This window comes from Orycteropus afer, unplaced genomic scaffold, assembly GCF_000298275.1.
Source record: "Orycteropus afer afer isolate SDZICR_OR568_19922 unplaced genomic scaffold, OryAfe1.0 scaffold00014, whole genome shotgun sequence".
Classification (NCBI taxonomy): Eukaryota; Metazoa; Chordata; class Mammalia; order Tubulidentata; family Orycteropodidae; genus Orycteropus; species Orycteropus afer.
In genome coordinates this window covers 6,300,108-6,316,963 of record NW_006921601.1, presented here as the reverse complement: position 1 = coordinate 6,316,963, position 16,856 = coordinate 6,300,108, and the positions used below count along the sequence as shown (strand labels likewise).

The 16,856-nt window shown below is 42.3% G+C and overlaps 1 protein-coding gene across 1 annotated transcript in view; it reads right to left on the bottom strand.

Annotated features, from left to right (window-relative positions):
• The window catches only part of WEE1 (WEE1 G2 checkpoint kinase), an 18,924-nt gene extending 10,318 nt beyond the window's left edge, over positions 1-8,606 (bottom strand). The window contains exons 1-5 of the mRNA XM_007955052.2: positions 8,031-8,606; positions 6,430-6,635; positions 5,859-5,922; positions 5,492-5,664; positions 4,891-5,012 (exon numbers count right to left, since the gene is read on the bottom strand). Of these exons, the coding sequence (XP_007953243.1) occupies positions 4,891-5,012; positions 5,492-5,664; positions 5,859-5,922; positions 6,430-6,635; positions 8,031-8,606 (1,141 nt within the window). The remainder of the gene's footprint in view (positions 1-4,890; positions 5,013-5,491; positions 5,665-5,858; positions 5,923-6,429; positions 6,636-8,030) is intronic.
• Positions 8,607-16,856: the final 8,250 nt, after the last annotated feature.

The window sequence follows — 16,856 nt, the reverse complement described above, 5'->3', positions numbered from 1 at the left end:
ACTGGTCTATGTATCTGTCATTGAACCAATACCAGGCAGTTTTGACTACTGTGGCTGTATAGTAGGTTTTGAGATCCGGCAATGTGAGACCTCCTACTTTTTCTTCTTCAGTAGTGCTTTGCTAATTTATACTATTCTTACTGTGAATGAGAACATCAATCTTTTATAAAATTAGCCAAACCATCAGCTAATTTGTTTACACTTTAAAAAGCTTTATAAAAAATGAAGTTTGTACTTTATCTCCAAAGTAATACATTTTTCCTAAAAAACAAAACAAAAACACCTTCTCCTCAAAGCACAGGAATAAAATCAGAGCCAGCAGGGCAATAAAAATCAGGAAGGTCGATGATACTGTTAGGAAAAGAGACCTTAGAATTTAAGCCAGAATGAATATCAAAATGTCAAATGTTTCAAAAAATAAAAACACACCCCTGAGTATCTAAGCTTAATAAGTATGCTCTCCAGACATAACTTATATAAATCTTTAACTGTATGAAAAGAGGGCTCTAGATGGCAGCAGACCAATAAGCCTGTCTTTAAACGTGATAGGTTTTAAGTCCTTAGATCAATTTTGGTCTAAAAGGATATAGCTACTTCCCTTTTTAGTGAGTCCAGTAACTAGAGCTAAGTCAATTCCTTGTATGAGTTGCTGGAAGGACAGAAAGGGGCATGAGAGCAAAATACTTATCTGACATTTCAGGTTCTCTTCCCCTATCATTTTTCTACACTTCTTTATCCAGAGTAGAAATTCAGAAATTTCACCAAACCAAAAAAAAAAAAAGGCTTAACATGCAAACAACTGCTTGAAATTATTAATAAAGAAATTCAGTCAAAGCATATCCAGTTAATCCATAGGTACAAATGATTGAAAACAAAGTCCTTTCCCTATGAACCAGGGGAAAGGATCTGAAGATGAAGCTATTTTGTAGCATCACAAAGGAGACATGGACCACAGAGGGTGTTGATATCAAAATGACTGTGTATAAAATTTCTGTGCACTGATTCAGAAGAAATTTATCAGTTTTATAGAAATACCTCTCTCCCTCTCGTTTCTTAAGCACGGCTTACATATATCAATATACCTACAAGACTAAAATTCTATGCTAATTTACTTTTTGAATCTTCTAATCATATCAGTTGGAGCTGTCATTATTAACCCATTACAATGATGCTTCAAATCACGTGGTTTCACCTGCATGTACTACTGTTTTCATTGCTGCAGTATCTTTATAGTTGCTGATTCTGTCAGATTTTCTGGTATTTTAGCTACAATGCTGTGGCAACTAGTATTTGTGAACTCAGAAACTTTTTTGAGAATGTAGTAGGAAAAAGAGAAAAAAAATCAAAAAAGGCTTCTACTCAGTTACTAATAAAGTTGTAATTCAAAGTAGAAAGATTTTACAATTTTGTTGTCAGTATTCATATAATCTAAGAAATACTCTAGTCAAGCAATTTACAACTATATTTATCACATGTTAGTCTATTAATTAAAACTGATGAAACATTAACAATTCTATATGGGTTGGTATGGGAGGAATGATCTCATCATGGGGTGACACCATGAATTACTGTACTGGATGACACAAATCCTAGTGACATCACTGGGCCTACTGGGACACTCAAAGCTTTAAGCATATGGAGAGAGGAAAGGTGGAAAAGGAAAACAAAATAAAAGGGACAATCTCAGGACTGTATCTAGACAGTCTTATTTTCCTTTAAACAGCAACCAAAAAAACAGCTGCCCCATTCCACACACCTTTCTGTTTTCTGAAGACCTATTTCCTTATAAAGAAGATTTCTTCCTAGAGGGTTCTTTAAAAACTTCTAATCATTATTATGAGAATATCTTTAACATATTAAGATTATCTTAAATGGGATTTTAAGTGTTTTATACTGCTTTAAAATAATAAATTATTTCCAAAACATTATTTTTGTAATCTATATTACAGAAGGTATTGTTAGAAGATAGCAAGGCCACTAATTCCTCCCCACCTTCTAGGCCTCCTCGGAAGGAAGACTGGGCAATCTACTTCCATGGAGATACTGCCTTGGAAACTCAAGGAGGGGTTGCTATGAGTCGGGATTGACTCAACGGCAGTGAGTTTGGTTTTTGAGTTTTTTTCTAGGCCCAAGAGCATTTTTCAAAATTATCTGAATTACACAACCATGTATTTGGTTGTTGTTGTTGTTGTTATGTGCCGTCGAGTCAAACCGGACTCATAGCGACCCCTCCTTGGGTTTCCGAGGCAGTATCACTACGGAAGTAGGATTGCCCAACCTTCCTTCCGAGGAGTGGCTGGTGGGTTTGAACCACCAGCCGTCTGGTTAGCGGGCAAGTGTCTTAGCCACTGTGCTACAAGAGCTCCCATGTATTTGGTAGGTCATTAAAAAATTTTTGAACCCTGGACTCCTAGTCCAGTGACTAAGAGTAAATACTGACAAGAAACACCCAAACCAATCAGATGAGAGGAGAAAGCAACTAAAAGGAGATGCCTTTAGCAAATTATATGTTCAAATTGTTTTATATTAAATGCAGCAACCTAAAGATGAGGGTTAAGAAACAGACTAGTCCACAAGGACATATAAGAGATAGCTACATAAATATTTTGATAGTGTGGTAGTTATGTTTGTGTGTGAACCTGGCTGGGCCTGGTTGAGTGGCTGGGCAGCTGGTGGTAGTTATTCCCCATGATGAGACTGGCAATCAACTCCACGGTGGGATCTACCACAAGCAGCTGAGTAAGCTGCCTTTGGGATGTCGTCTGTTTCCTGTATATACGGAGAAGCCTTGGGAATGGTCTCTAGGCTATGGCACACTTCGACCCTGCATGTAGCCGTGTCGCTGTTGAGCAGCCTGCTATGCTCTGCCAACCTTGGGACTTACAATGGACTTAAGTTAATGGCCTGCCGTGCGGTTTGATAACATCAGGACTGTGCCTTTTTACTTTCAACCTTAGGCTTGTCAGCCTCAGCAGCCAGCAACTGTCTGAAGAAATGCCTCTAGCTCCAGTGGGCTGGGAGCAGGAGGCAGAGCTGGACACCAAAGCTGAGGGGCTTTCATTCAGCCCCTAGAGCCTAGCACTTTGAACTTGGACTTAAAGCCTCCAAACTGTAAGAGAATAAACTCCTGTTTGTTAAGGCCATCCTGTCAGAGCAGCACTAGGTAACCAGAACAGATAGTATGAATGGAAACATTTCAAGAGCTGTGTGAAACAAACTAGCAGCAATGCTGTATATTCAGATTTCTTTCAAGTGTAGAGAATTACAACTTAATGAGGAGTCACAGTTAAAAACCAGATCTTTTACTTCTGTTCATCAAAAAAAAAAATACAGAAAACATGAATCCAAAACCTACACCCCTTATTAATTCACAAGCTGTGAATTGGTTGGTTTTCTGTTTCTCTAAGGAAAAAATGAGCATCAACAAAATTAGATCTTTACTGTCTCTCCCCAAGTGTTTGTGAAATTCTAAATTCTCCAATAGTCACAGAAGACACACAGAAACAAAAATCCACTATATATAAAGGTTTGTGCAAATAATAATTAACAACCTACCTCTAAAAGCATCAAAATTCAGACTGGGATTTGATAAAGGTTTAATGGAAAAGGAGGGACAAATGTTGGCCCAAGAAGGGCTTACTAAAATTGAAATCTAGAGAGTTCCAAAGCTGAACCTATATGGGGCTTGTTTTATATATCTATTAGGGCAATGGGGTTGAGCAACTAGAGAACTAAAGAGTATAACTCATAGTTACGTTTGTGTGTCAACTTGGCTGGGCCTGGTTGAGTGGCTGGGCAGCTGGTAGCAGTTAATCCCCATGAGGAGACTGGCAATCAACTCCATGGTGGGGTCTACCACAAGCAGCTGAGTAGCTGCCTTTGGGATGTGGTCTGCTTCCTGTATTTACGGAGAAGCCTTGGGAATGGTCTCACGCTTGGACCCTGCATGTAGCCGTGTTATTGTTCAGCAGCCTGCTATGCTCTGCTGACCTTGGGACTTACAATGGACTTAAGTTAATGGCCTGCCGTATGGTTTGGTAACATTGGGACTGTGCTTTTTCATTTGTCGACCTTGTGGCTTCTCATCCTCAGCAGCTGTCTGAGTGAAGAAACGTCTCTAGCTCCAATGGGCTGGGAGCAGGAGGTACAGCTGGACCCCAAGGTTGAGGGGCTTTCACCCAGCCCCTAGAGCCTGGCACTTTGAACTTAGGCTTAAAGGCTCCAAATTGTAAGAATAAACTCCTATTTGTTAAGGCCATTCCATTTGTGGTATATTTCTGTCAGAGCAGCACTAGGCAACCAGAACATTACTTAACAGAGAATTCTTAGTGAATGAATTTAATGGTAAAGTAGGCTGGACAGATGAAGCAGGGGGGAATAGCTGCAGAATGCCTTGAATGATTGATTGGCTGTATTTAGTAGTAGAGAAAGAGTCACTGTCATTTTACGAGTATTAGCAATAACACATCTGTTATTAGCAGTGCGCAAAATGAAATGGAAAGGGAAGGCTAGATGCATGAAGAATTCAGTCAATAAAACATCTTATTAACAACTATGTGCTCTCCACACTATGAAGGAGCTAGAGATACCAAAATACGTATGGCAAGGCCCATCTCTCAGAAATTTCAATTTAACTGAGTGACAGGCACACAAATAATATGCATGGTACCACAAAGGTATGTATAGGTACTGCAGGAGGGACAGAATTTTCAATTTTTAAACATGCAGGAAGGCATTATTTGTATTTTAAATCTTATTATTAGGCTTTTAACCTTTGAATTTATGAGAAAAAAAGACACAGCAAAATTTTAGATAACAACAAATACTTTCTCAGTGTTCATTCTCTAAGCTCACGAGTTCACCAAAGAATCATTTCATTATCTTACTTACCATTACAATATTCATTCTGTATGAGCATGTGATCATCCTCTGCCCATGCAGAGAAATAACGAACCACGTGAAAATGTTGTCCAAGCACTGCATGAGCATATACTTCTCTCAAAGCATTCTGCCTAGGAGAAATGTAACATTAATACAATGGTAAGTCATTTTTATTTAATTCTAAAGGGAATTCACCTGAAACTCTGAAAAAACAAATTTGACTTCTGTATCCTACAGTTATGCTAAAGAACAACTTGCTTAAGGAGGGAAGAGGAGCACACAAGAGATTTCTCCAAAGGATTCCATTAAAAAACAACGTTAGAAAGAAGGAACCTTGCTGGCTCGAGAACTCAGCAAAGATTAGATCCTTCTTACTGTGTATTCATGGATGTTGATCAGAAATAAGAAACCTACATTAGGCTTCAAAATCAGACTATTTTACCCAATCCTCTAAGAACCACTTGGTACAAAATGAAAAGGATGTGATACAAATGATTAAATCATAACCATTTCTCAACGGTTAGAGAATTAAAGTTGGATCACCTAAAATTTTAATGTTCATAACACCAAAAAGGACAAAAATTCAAAAGACAAAGATTTTAACACATACTCATCAACAGAGCCAGCCAAGGGCTTTTTTGATCGCTTAATGGCATAAATGCATCCATCCAGTCTCTTCACACATTTAAACACAGAACCAAATTCTCCAGAGCCAATTTTCTCTAGCTCATGAAATTCTGTTGTATACCGTGACTTCATGTTGCTTTCAGTGATTGTAATTCTCTGTAATGAAAAATGTATTCATATATATATAATACAAAGATATCAAAAAGATTTTTTAAAGCTACATTGATAGGACTGTATGTGAAATTAATCATTATACCTTATGATTTAATGCTTATTTAATGCTTATATGTGGTAACTTGTTAAGAAGTAGAAAGTCAAATTTAAGAAAGAAAAAAAATCTAGCTGCTTACTTTAGCAGGTCTTGTTTCATCTTCAAACTCATAATCACTGGCATCCATGTCTTCACCACAGGAACTGGGGAAAAAGAAGTGTATTTCCATTAATATGATTGACATGTATATCATGTAGAGTTGCAAAACTTTATCTGATAAATGTACAGCAAAATGGACTATCAATGAGATAAAAACAGAAGACAGAATTTGGTTAATTTTGCAATCACAAGATTGAGCCCCACTGATGAAAATGTGACTTTTGTCATATGTTCACTGACCAAAAGGCTAACTGCCAACAGCATCACACATATCACAATTAAAGCCTTTCTAGTTTGGTTTGGTTTAGGGACATTTACTACCTGCTTCATGTTTGACTCTAGATTTCCCACAAGCTGCCAATACTCCTTATTCCTTCTTTTCCATAGCTCATTACTTCCCACCTATCTCCTGAGAATACGGTGCAAGTAGTATAAAAAAGCCTCAGATCATAAACTTATGTGCCATTTAGACAAAATTAAATTTTGATAAGCTCCCCCAAATCTTGAGTAGTTTGAGGAACCAAACTGTTGAATAAGAAGAAATGACTTACTCGTTCCAGTAAGTTCTCTTTCTTCGACGACAGTGTCCCGAAGAATGAAGTAACACAGAATCCGGAGTAAATGGATTAATATTCACTTGCGGTGTTTGTCGCATGTCAAATTCCCTTTTTCCTGATCTTTCTGAATTCATGAATAGAGAACCACCCCGGATTTTAACAGAGCTAGAATCAATTCCTCGAGCTCTGGAAAGCAAACTCTAAGGAAAGGAAAAAGTGTTTTTAGGATCCAAGTCCTACAGACAGCCTTCTCAAACTAACGTTCAACAAGCTTTTCAAGTGGCTGAATGTGTAGGTCAAAGCAACACACAAGCAAGTCTCTGTTGTGTTTCAAGCAAAATACACCATGCTCAGAGTCTGAAGTTATATAGTACTAACCACCTTTTCTGAACAGGATAGACAAGTAAAATTGGTTTCCAACCTTAAAAAATAATGTGCTGACTAAAATTCTTTATTGTGGCTAACAGTTATCAAACAAAGTCCTTTCAATATATCTAAAAATAGTAAACGCCTATCCTTCACCTAAATAGGGCTTTGAAAGCCACTTCCACCAGACTCTCCTTCACTTCCAGAGGGTTTTGCCTTGGGGCAAATCTGCTAATAAACATTAAGGCTCAAAAGCAAACGGATTTCTAAGGTTTATGAATAACAGTTCATCAACAATAAAACTTCCCACTTACAAAGGTTCATTTCCCTATTAATCTTATCACTCTTATATTTATATTTATTTCAGGTAGTGACTGTTTTAAGATTTTATTTTTGAAGTTCTAGAAGTGGTAATCTGCATACTAGCTTGCCATTCAACAAAGGTGCTCAGTGTCTACTTCTTCAAGATACCTTATCAGCAGTATAAAAGCCTAAGAGGTGTAAGCAACAATACTAATGTGGGTTTTTAGAGCTGGGATGTTACTAATCATTACGCTTAGGACCACTAAACTAGGACCCTACCCAAGGGGATAAACAAACATTTACCTAATAAAAGGTCCAGAAAGAAGCTTAGACGCTACTTGGAATTATGAGTCTTTAGAAGGTCAGTCTCCTAAGTGAAGGAGCAAAATTTCCTCTCGCATCACCATATGACATAAAATGGTAAGCGCATAATCTAAAAACAAAAAACCCACGAATTCCTTCTGTGTGCGTTGTACAAATTACAGGACCGACCACTGCCTTTAAAAGGCACCATATGGCTGCGGCGCCCGGGAGTGTCAAGTAGCCAGACCAGCACCACTCCAGCATCCTTCCAAACCACGTCCTCGGTGCCACACTTCGGGTTGACGCGCTCGGGGCGGCCCCGACTCAACGAGCGTTAAATTATCGGCCACCTGGACGGCGCCGCTCAGCCCCTTTGAAAGATGAAGAAGTTCTAGACAAGGCTCATTGTTTAGTTACATAATCTTAACGGACTTCTGGGCAGGGCCAAAAAGAGGGGCTGCCAATTTTGTGTTGCGGCGCAGGAAGGCGAGCGGGGGTGCGGCCGGGCGGTTATGTAACCGAACCCGAGCAGCGGCAGCCACGCTCGGCTCCCGGCCTTTTAAAAGGCTCGGCAGGCGCGGGCTCGGGACGCCCCAAAGGCCCCGGCCCCAGCGCCCTCTCACCTTGGGGGTGTGCGGCGTGTCAAAAAGCCGCAGCTTGCGGAACGTCTTGTGCGGCGGGGTGCCGGGGTGGTCTGGCAGGGGCGAGCAGGGGCCCTCGCCAATTGGGCGCGGCCCGCAGCTCCGCGGGGACGAGTCTCCCGGGTCGCCACAGCGCACCGGCGAGAACGAGCTGTTTAGGAAGTAGGCGGCCGCCGGCGACTTGACCGGCGACGAAGAGCCGAAGCCCTCCTCCTCCCACGAGTCGCCCTCGGCCCCGCCGCCAGCCCCGTCGGCGCCTGGGGATGCACTCCGCAACAACATGTCCTCTTCCAGCTCCCCAGGGCTGCCGGGGGCCGGGCCGGGCGAGCGGCGGCACTCGGGCCCGGGCTCCGTGGGGCTCCGTGCAGGCGGCAGCGGCGAGTCTGGCTCTTGAAAGGCAGAGTCCTCCCCGGTGCTGTGCCCACTGCCCTCCTCCTCCTCCTCTTCCTCCTCTTCCTCACAGTCGCTGCAAGGAGAGAAGATCAGCTTCTGCCGCAAAGTGCAGGAGGACCCGGAGCGGCGGGGCGGCGGCGGCTGCTGCCTGCTCAGGAAACTCATCGCGGCCTTGGGGCTGGGACTGCAGGTCCGAGAGTTTGGACCCACGGAGTCCAGGACACCGGAGGCGCAGGGGGCGGGTCCGCCACGTGCGACTGGGCGCGCCCGGTCGTCGCGGCTGCAGACCTGCGCCGTGATGGGCTCCGGCTCCGGTGCACTCGCGACTGCAGGCGGCGGTGGCGGTGTTGATGGTGAAAGCGCGGACTGTCCAGTATAGGCGGGGCGGCCCAGGCGCCAAGGCTGGGGTCTCCGCAGGTCTAGTCTCAGGTTCAGGCTCCGCGGCTTCCCGCGACCGTTAACCACGTGACTACCCAGCCCACCAATCCCCGCCCAGTCCTGGGTTTGAAAAAAAAGGAGGGCGCGACGTAGCCCGCGGGGGCGGAACTAGCTACGTGATTTTGGCGCGAACCGGTTGGCTCCGCCCCCCGCCAGGCGCGGGGTTAGGCCCCGGTGGGCAGCGGAGCTGCAGTCCCATGAGCCAATCCCAGTAACCAGGGGCCGGGCCCGGCACCGCCTGGACCTGGTTGAGCGTAGTAGCGGAGGCGGGCTTCTGGGAGAGGCGAAGGGATCCTGACTCGCCTTGGCCTAGCGGAGCTTGGGAAGCTGCTCCGCCCGGGCCAAGGGGACTTAAGGGGTAAGCAGCAAGAGCCTCCGAGTTCCTGCGTGCCTCTCTGATGTTGACCCTAGGAGACCAGCTCGGCGTCCCTTAACACCGGCGGATGGGGCGTTTGTGGGCGTGGCTATGGACAAGCACGCTCCAGGGTCGTGGTCTGAGCCGGAAATGGTGACTCAGGCCTCAGGACATAGTCCGAGTTGTGTGAACCCGTTTGCTTAGGCCGAACAACGAAATCAGCCAGAGTGAGGACACCCAAGGTATCAAGGCAGGGACACAGGCTATAAGGGCAACCGCTGAACCTCACTTTTTCCCCGAGGTTCGCTGTTTGGATGGAGTTTATATGCAGATAGGTGAGCTCACCCAGTCTGTATTTCCCTTGAGGCCCACCGCAGACTTGTCCACAGTAAATATAAACAGCACCACCGTCCGCCCTGACACAAAGACAAGTGCCCACCACGCGACCAAGGTGTTTATATTTGTTTGCCAGCACGTGGGCAAGAGTTGGCAAAAAACGATCCACACAGCTCACTGCAAATTTAAACGCTAACTGGAGAAAAAAAAAATCCCTTTAGTATACCGCCAAACTATGATTTAATTAGTCCCTATTGCAATTTCTTTCAGTTTTTCAATAAGCACCATGATGAATATTCTTCCTTCTGCATATTTTTTCCCTCCTTTTTTTTCTTCTTCAGGATAGATTCTTATAAGTGGGATTTGGTCAAAAGTTAAACTGACAGACTGTCCTTAAGAAAAAAAGTTACATCTCACCAGCAGTGGATGCTTTTGATGAATTCTGGACACCAGTGGGTATTATTTTTAATGTTTGTTAATATAGTTTTGTTGTCTTGTTTTATATTTTACATAATTTATAGTATATTAATATATATTAATATTATAAATACTAATAATGTAAATTATAATTTATTGGCTTAACGACCATTTACCTATATTTCTACTGTCTCTAATTCTCATTGTAACACTTTATGGACATTAACTTTGTCATGTATGTTGTACTAGCACTGTTCAAAGGCTTAACTCAAACTTGATTTTTTTAAGGGAAACACAGCTCATTACTTAACACTTCTCAAATGGGGAAGTGTTAACTGAAGATACAGGGACCAGTCTTCAGGGGACATATCAACTGATATATCAGTGTGTCCTTTCTGTATGTTATTGCAAATTAAATTTTTAGCTCTTGGAGGACAAGAACTCTACACTTCTGTTTATTTCAAAGAAAGACGTACTTTGATCACAGTGGCCAAAACCAGGGAGTAGTTTTAGTACTCTCCCTCCAACACCTCCCCTTCTGTCACCCCTGATAACAAATACTATTCTTTGATATGGGGAGTTGACATTTTCTCAATTTTATGTGAAGTGCAAATAGAAATAGCTTGGGAAAATTTAGTTTTATGATCTGTAATATGAGTTGTGTAGGTAAACCTGGACTTTAAGGTCCCATACTCACCTCCCCCCAACTAGACTGCTGCTGTGTAGGAATTCTGTGTCCTCTGTTGCTGACCCTGGGTCTCACATCAGTCCCTCCCCCATTCACTGTTTCACAACAACCTGCTTTATTTCCTTAACAGGCTTATGTCTAAAGGTATGACACTTGTTTACTTATTATTACACCCCTCTAGATGAGGTGCCTGAGTGTGGGGAGCATTTCTATCTTGTTTATGACAGTATTTTGATGAGTCCTAGGTGTTCATTATCTGTTGAGTGATGAATAGAGCCCTTACATATATATCTGTTGATTTATTTTCCTCCTAAATTGACATGTTTGCAGATAAATCTACTTATTTAAGATTTTGAACCAGAGATTACCATTCTATTCTGCAGAAGTTTGTAGTGGTTAGCATGTATCACTTTATCACTTTTTTTCTCCATGGTCCTTTTAAAAATTACCTTTTTCTTTCACTTAGTATAAATTCAAATGGTACCAAAGTTTCCTACTTACTCTTTCAATCCTCAGCCCAATCCAATTTCCCTTCCCCTGCCGGAAACACTCTCAACAGCCTTTTTTGGGGGTGGGGTTGGGTTACAATTTTTACTTTGCCACCTGTGTGCTTCCCTAAACTGGAAAGTTCTTGTGGTAGGCTAGAGCAAAAAGGCCTGGGTTCTGGATTGAAGGGGAAGAATTCTTGATTCACAGCCCTAGAACTTTGAATTCTTGGCACCCAGGTCCTCACACAGAATGAAAGAGGTAAATTCACAACAAATGTATAGAATGACTGGAGGAAAGAAGAGGTAAAAGAAAAGCTAAAACAAGATTCAGTGTTAAAGCTCCTTCCTTTATAAAGCCTTTCCTCGACTTTATCCACTGCCAGGTAAAATACACATTCATCCTCCAGACTTCCCACCATACCCAGCGTGCACTATCCAACACCCTTTCTTTTTTCCATTTGTCTGGCTTTCCTATTTCTAGAATGATTGAATCAAAATCTAATCATCTTTAAAACAAAAGTGTACAAATGAGTAAGAAACCAGACCCTGCCTCCTCCAGCTGAGAAAATGACACACAATGTTTGGTTTAACTGCAGTAGTGTCCTAACTAAAACTTTTAAATGACTGTTCTGATTTTTTAAATGTCAGGATCCAGAAGTACAGCACACACTGTACTGGGGAGATGGGTTACACCCACCTGCCCCAAGGCATCTCTAATTCAAATTTCCAGTTCCTTTCCCCACCCATCCTTGTTTCTGACTGTAATGTTGCTAAGCAACTTTTTCAGAATGCACACACTTGTGGTAATGTTATCATAATTGAGTAAATATCTTGCCTCTAGCTGTTGAGAGAGCAAACTTAAACCCGTTTTTCCCCTTTAAACAATGACGTATCAAGTAAGAGACTTTAATGTTTAATACCATGACTGTCAGATCTTTTACCTTCTTCAGCAAGACCAGCTACATTCCTGCCCTGAATAGTTTAATTGAGATTCCTAAATTACCCTCTCAGATACTTTTTATATGTATAGCACATGAATACTTGTGTATGTTTTCACTAACATGAGCCTTGCACTTTTGCATAGATCCTTCAGATAAGGAACTAATTTTTCTCAATGATGTAAAGTCTATAGGAATGTTTCACGTACAGCCAGAATCTTTTCTAGTTTATGCTTCTGATTCTGGAGAAAAAAAATCACTTTCTCTAAACAAGAGCCTACTCTGATAAATTTCTAATTAAAAACAATGAAAGCCGTCTTGATCAAATCTGTTTTCCACTTAAAAGCCAAATTATATGCTAAAAAAGTTCAACTGTCTTTCTTCATCATCATTGATACCGTTACCTTTTCCCTGCTCTTTGCTCTCTCAGTGAACCTTCACCTCATCAGCTCTGTTACTGGTTGGCTCCAGGAATCCAGATTTCAGACTAGAATGTAGTAACTCTTAGCACTGCTCCATTTTGACTTCTCAGGTATAGATTACTCTGTCCCTTGCCTTAATACCTCTGATGAATATGGTTATTAGAGCATTTCACCACATGTTTATCAGCTCACCTGAGAGGACAGTATAAAAAAAAACTCACTGCCATCGAGTCAGTTCTGACTCATAGCCACCCCACTTCAGGTTTCCAAGGATGTAAATCTTTACCGAAGTAGATTGCCCCATCTTCCTTCTGCAGCGCACCTGATAGGTTTGAACCGCCAGCCTTCTGGTTAGCAGTAAAATGCTTTAGGCACCACACCACCAGAGCTCCTAGACAACAGTATAATCAAGTCCAGTTCTTCCCTTTCAATAAATGTTGTGTCTTTTTAATTATAGCAATGTTGTTTGAGACTAATCCACATTTGTTAATGGCTTTATAGTCAGTGAGTCAACAGGTGACTCTACATGCCCCAAGAGTAAGTTTGTTTAATACAGGTTTGTGCACAGTCAACTAGGACAATCCAGTCAGAGCAGAGGTAGTATCAGTGTAATAAGAACTAAAAACTAAAACCAAACTCATTGCCATCAAGTTGATTCTGACTCATAGCAACCTCCTTTGGGTTTCCAAGGCAGTAAATCTTTACAGAAGTAGATTGCCCAGTCTTCCTGCCAGGAAGTGGCTCGTGGGTTTGAACAGCCAGGCTTCTGATAAGCAGTCAGATGCCTTAGGTACTACGCCACCAAAGCTCCTGTAATAAGGACTGGAAAAGGGTAACTGGAAAAGTTAACACAGGTGAGAGTGTCTATTTTCATGAAATAAACGTTATTTCTTGTCACACCTGTTTAATCTTTAAAGGTCTGCTAATGTTGTTTCTGGAAGCTCTGGTAGCATAGTGCCTAAGGCACTTGACTGCTAACCAGAAGGCTGGCGGTTCAAACCCACCAGCCACTCCTCGGAGGGAGAGTTGGGCAATCCTACTTCCGTAGTGATACTGCCTCAGAAACCCAAGGAGGGGTCCCTATGAGTCCGGCCGACTCAACAGCACATAACAACAACAACAACAACAACAATGTTGTTTCTATTTATCGTTCTAACATTTAGATAAGGTAGATCAAGGGCGGATTTCATTATAGCCTATGGTATGCATGGGGTTATGCATATATTCAGCTTGTGTATATATCAATTATAGCTTATGTACAAAACGTTTGAGGATTTAAGATTCTCATTCAGATTTTGTCTTCAGCTCTAAGAGACCAGGCTAGGGTACTTGTGTTTATGCATACCCAAAACCTTGGCTGTCACCAGCCTTCTTAGTGAAAGGAGTCCTTAGGCCTACTCTTGGTTATCTCAGCTACCTTTCAGCCTTTACACAAGCCCCTATATTGACAGACTTGATAGTCCACTGTAATGGGTCAGCCTGTGGCAACATACGAACTGCAAGACTTTGCTCAAGAGAATACTGACTGCTGACCATAGTTCCTAGATAAGAGAGAAGTTCTCAATGAACGTTATTTAAAACTCAAGCTCTCTGAAGCACTTAGCCAAAACATCATGCCTCCAATTTGCTATTTTATAACTCCTTTCTACTGGAGTGGAATTGAGTAACCCCATTTTCTCCAGTATTCTTATTTTCATTCTTTACTGAGACAAATAGGGCTGCTTTTTTTCCTATATTTTAAATGAATTTCAGTAACTGAAAAGATCACAGAAATGTTACAAACAGCAGGAACCATATGTGAGTGCCCAACAGAATGCAGGCACTCAGTAAACATTTGGGTAGCTGATTAATGGCCTCTCTTCTAGTGGCATACACAGGAAATGACCTGGAGGACCATGAGGACTACTGTTTGTTTGTTGACCAAATTGTGATTATTTAAACCAGCTCTGTTCAGGTTACTGCAGCACAAAAGACATGATGACTCTTCTGCAGTGAATCAGGGGGCCCTGTCTCCTCAGGGGAGGGGAAGGAGATAAGGCAGACATCCCATGCTGGTCTTTTGTGTAGCAACAAGAGTGTGTTTGGGTGTTGCTGTGTTGATGACTCAGGGGTGAGTCAGTTTTAAAGTTCTGTAAAAGGCCTGGTTCAGCTCAGACAGAACTGAGAGATGAGCTCATCTAGTAGCTGGTTGGGTAGAAAGGAGCCAGTGGTGTGATACCATCAGCCGATTGGTGGTGTGAACGTGCACACAAAAACAAGATACCAGCCAGGGTACACTAGCTCCTAAATGCAGAAACCAACTACGTGGCAGTCATCTACTGGGTGACAACTATGTTCAGGCATCATCCTTGTCCTACCAAGTGCCCAAATCACCCTAATACAGGTCAGACTATGAGAAATGTATGTCCCAAGAGCTACAAAGAGCTGAGGTGGTTTTGAGGGAGCTGGGAAAGGGAACTAAAGCTTTAGTGCCTATATAGTAGGCACTGAACCAGATGCTTTACCTTATAGGAATCCTGAGAGAATACAAGGTATTCTTAGTCACATTTTACAGATGAAGAAAATTAAACCCAAAACACCAAACGAAACCTATTCCCATAGAATAGATTCTGCCCATAGCAACCCTATAGAACAGAGTAGAACTGTCCCAAAGGGTTTCTAAGGCTGTAATCTTTATGGAAGCAGATTGCTACATCTTTCTCTCATGGAGCAACTGGTAGGTTTGAACTGTTGCTGTTTTGGTTAGCAGATGAGTGCTTAACCCCTGTGCCACTTTGTTGTTGTGCCCCGACTCATAGCGACCCCTCCTTGGGTTGCTGAGGCAGTATCACTGCGCAAGTAGATTGCCCAACCTTCCTTCCGAGGAGTGGCTGGTGGGTTTGAACCACCAGCCTTCTGGTTAGCAGTCAAGTGCCTTAGGCACTATGCTACCAGAGCTCCTTAAATGAAACCCAGAATTTTAAAGCTCTCACATCATACATAGAGCTAGTGTTGCTACTGGCTCTGATTTCAAAGACACTCTACCCCAGCAAGAATGAGCTAAGGTGAAGCTTGAACTAATTGGGAGACTTGATAACTTGATAAAGGCTGGTGCTGAGGAAGTAGGGGAGGCACTCTAGTTGAGCAATATGACATCTAGAGTCATCTGGACAGCAGGCCATACAGCAGGCATCTCAGCTTGTCTGGGATGAATGAGGGAAATGTGATTCAGAAAGAGACAGGCTTGCACCTTTGCTTTTTTATCATACAGATGTGTATGATAAAACACATTTTACACATACAAAAATGTGTAAAAGAAGGGAGGGGAGGGAAAATTTCTAGAGAGGTTGAAGGAAAAAGAAAAAATATATATATAGAGAAAGAGAGAAACCAAAGATTATTAGTGGTTACCAGGGGTAGGAGGGAAGGAAAAAGGAAAAGCTTTTGTCTGGGGGGACATTGAGTTTGTGCTAACAGTGGTGGAATATTTTGAAAAAGGATAGGAAAAAAATGTTTATCACCCTATTGTTGTTGTTATGTTGTTATTTGCCATCGAGTCGGCCCCAACTCCTAGTGACCCCTCCTTGGGTTTCCGAGGCAGTCATCACTATGGAAGTAGGATTGCCCAACCTTCCTTCGGAGGAGTGGCTGGTGGGTTTGAACCGCCAGCCTCCTGGTTAGCAGTCAAGTGCCTTAGGCACTATGCTACCAGAGCTCTTTATCACCCTATTACTTCATCTAATATTTATTGAATCTCTTGTGGGCCTGTGTATTAGGCTGGGCTACTAATTAACTAGACTTTGCAAGATAATGAGCTGGAGCTATATGTACACACTGACATGTCTGACAGAAATGAAAAAGTTGCAAAGCTGTATTAATCTAAAGCAAATATATTTACCACAGAAAATACATCTGGAGAAATACACTAAATTGTTAAAAACAAAACAACAACAAAAACCTAACTTGTAAGGCATATTGTGTGCTTGATTGAGAGAAAAATAAGTCAGTGTCTAGGTGCTGACTAAAGAGAGAACCAGGAGAGAGCCTTATTGTCTCTCAAATGGCATGGAACTGACAGAATTATTATACAAGTCCTAAAGATTCATAGCCTCATCTTTTCCACCATTCTTGGAGCTCTCCTGTGCCTGACCACTTCTTCCTTTCCTCGCTTCCCCAGACCCATCTTCCTCCTCTAGCTTTGCTCTTGGGAAAGAAGCCTGTGCTTATGTTTTCTTGTTGTTGTGTTGTTGTTATGTGCGGTCGAGTCGGCCTCGACTCATAGTGACCCCTCCTTGGGTTTCCGAGGCAGTATCACTACGGAAGTAGGATTGCCCAACCTTCCTTCCGAGGAGTG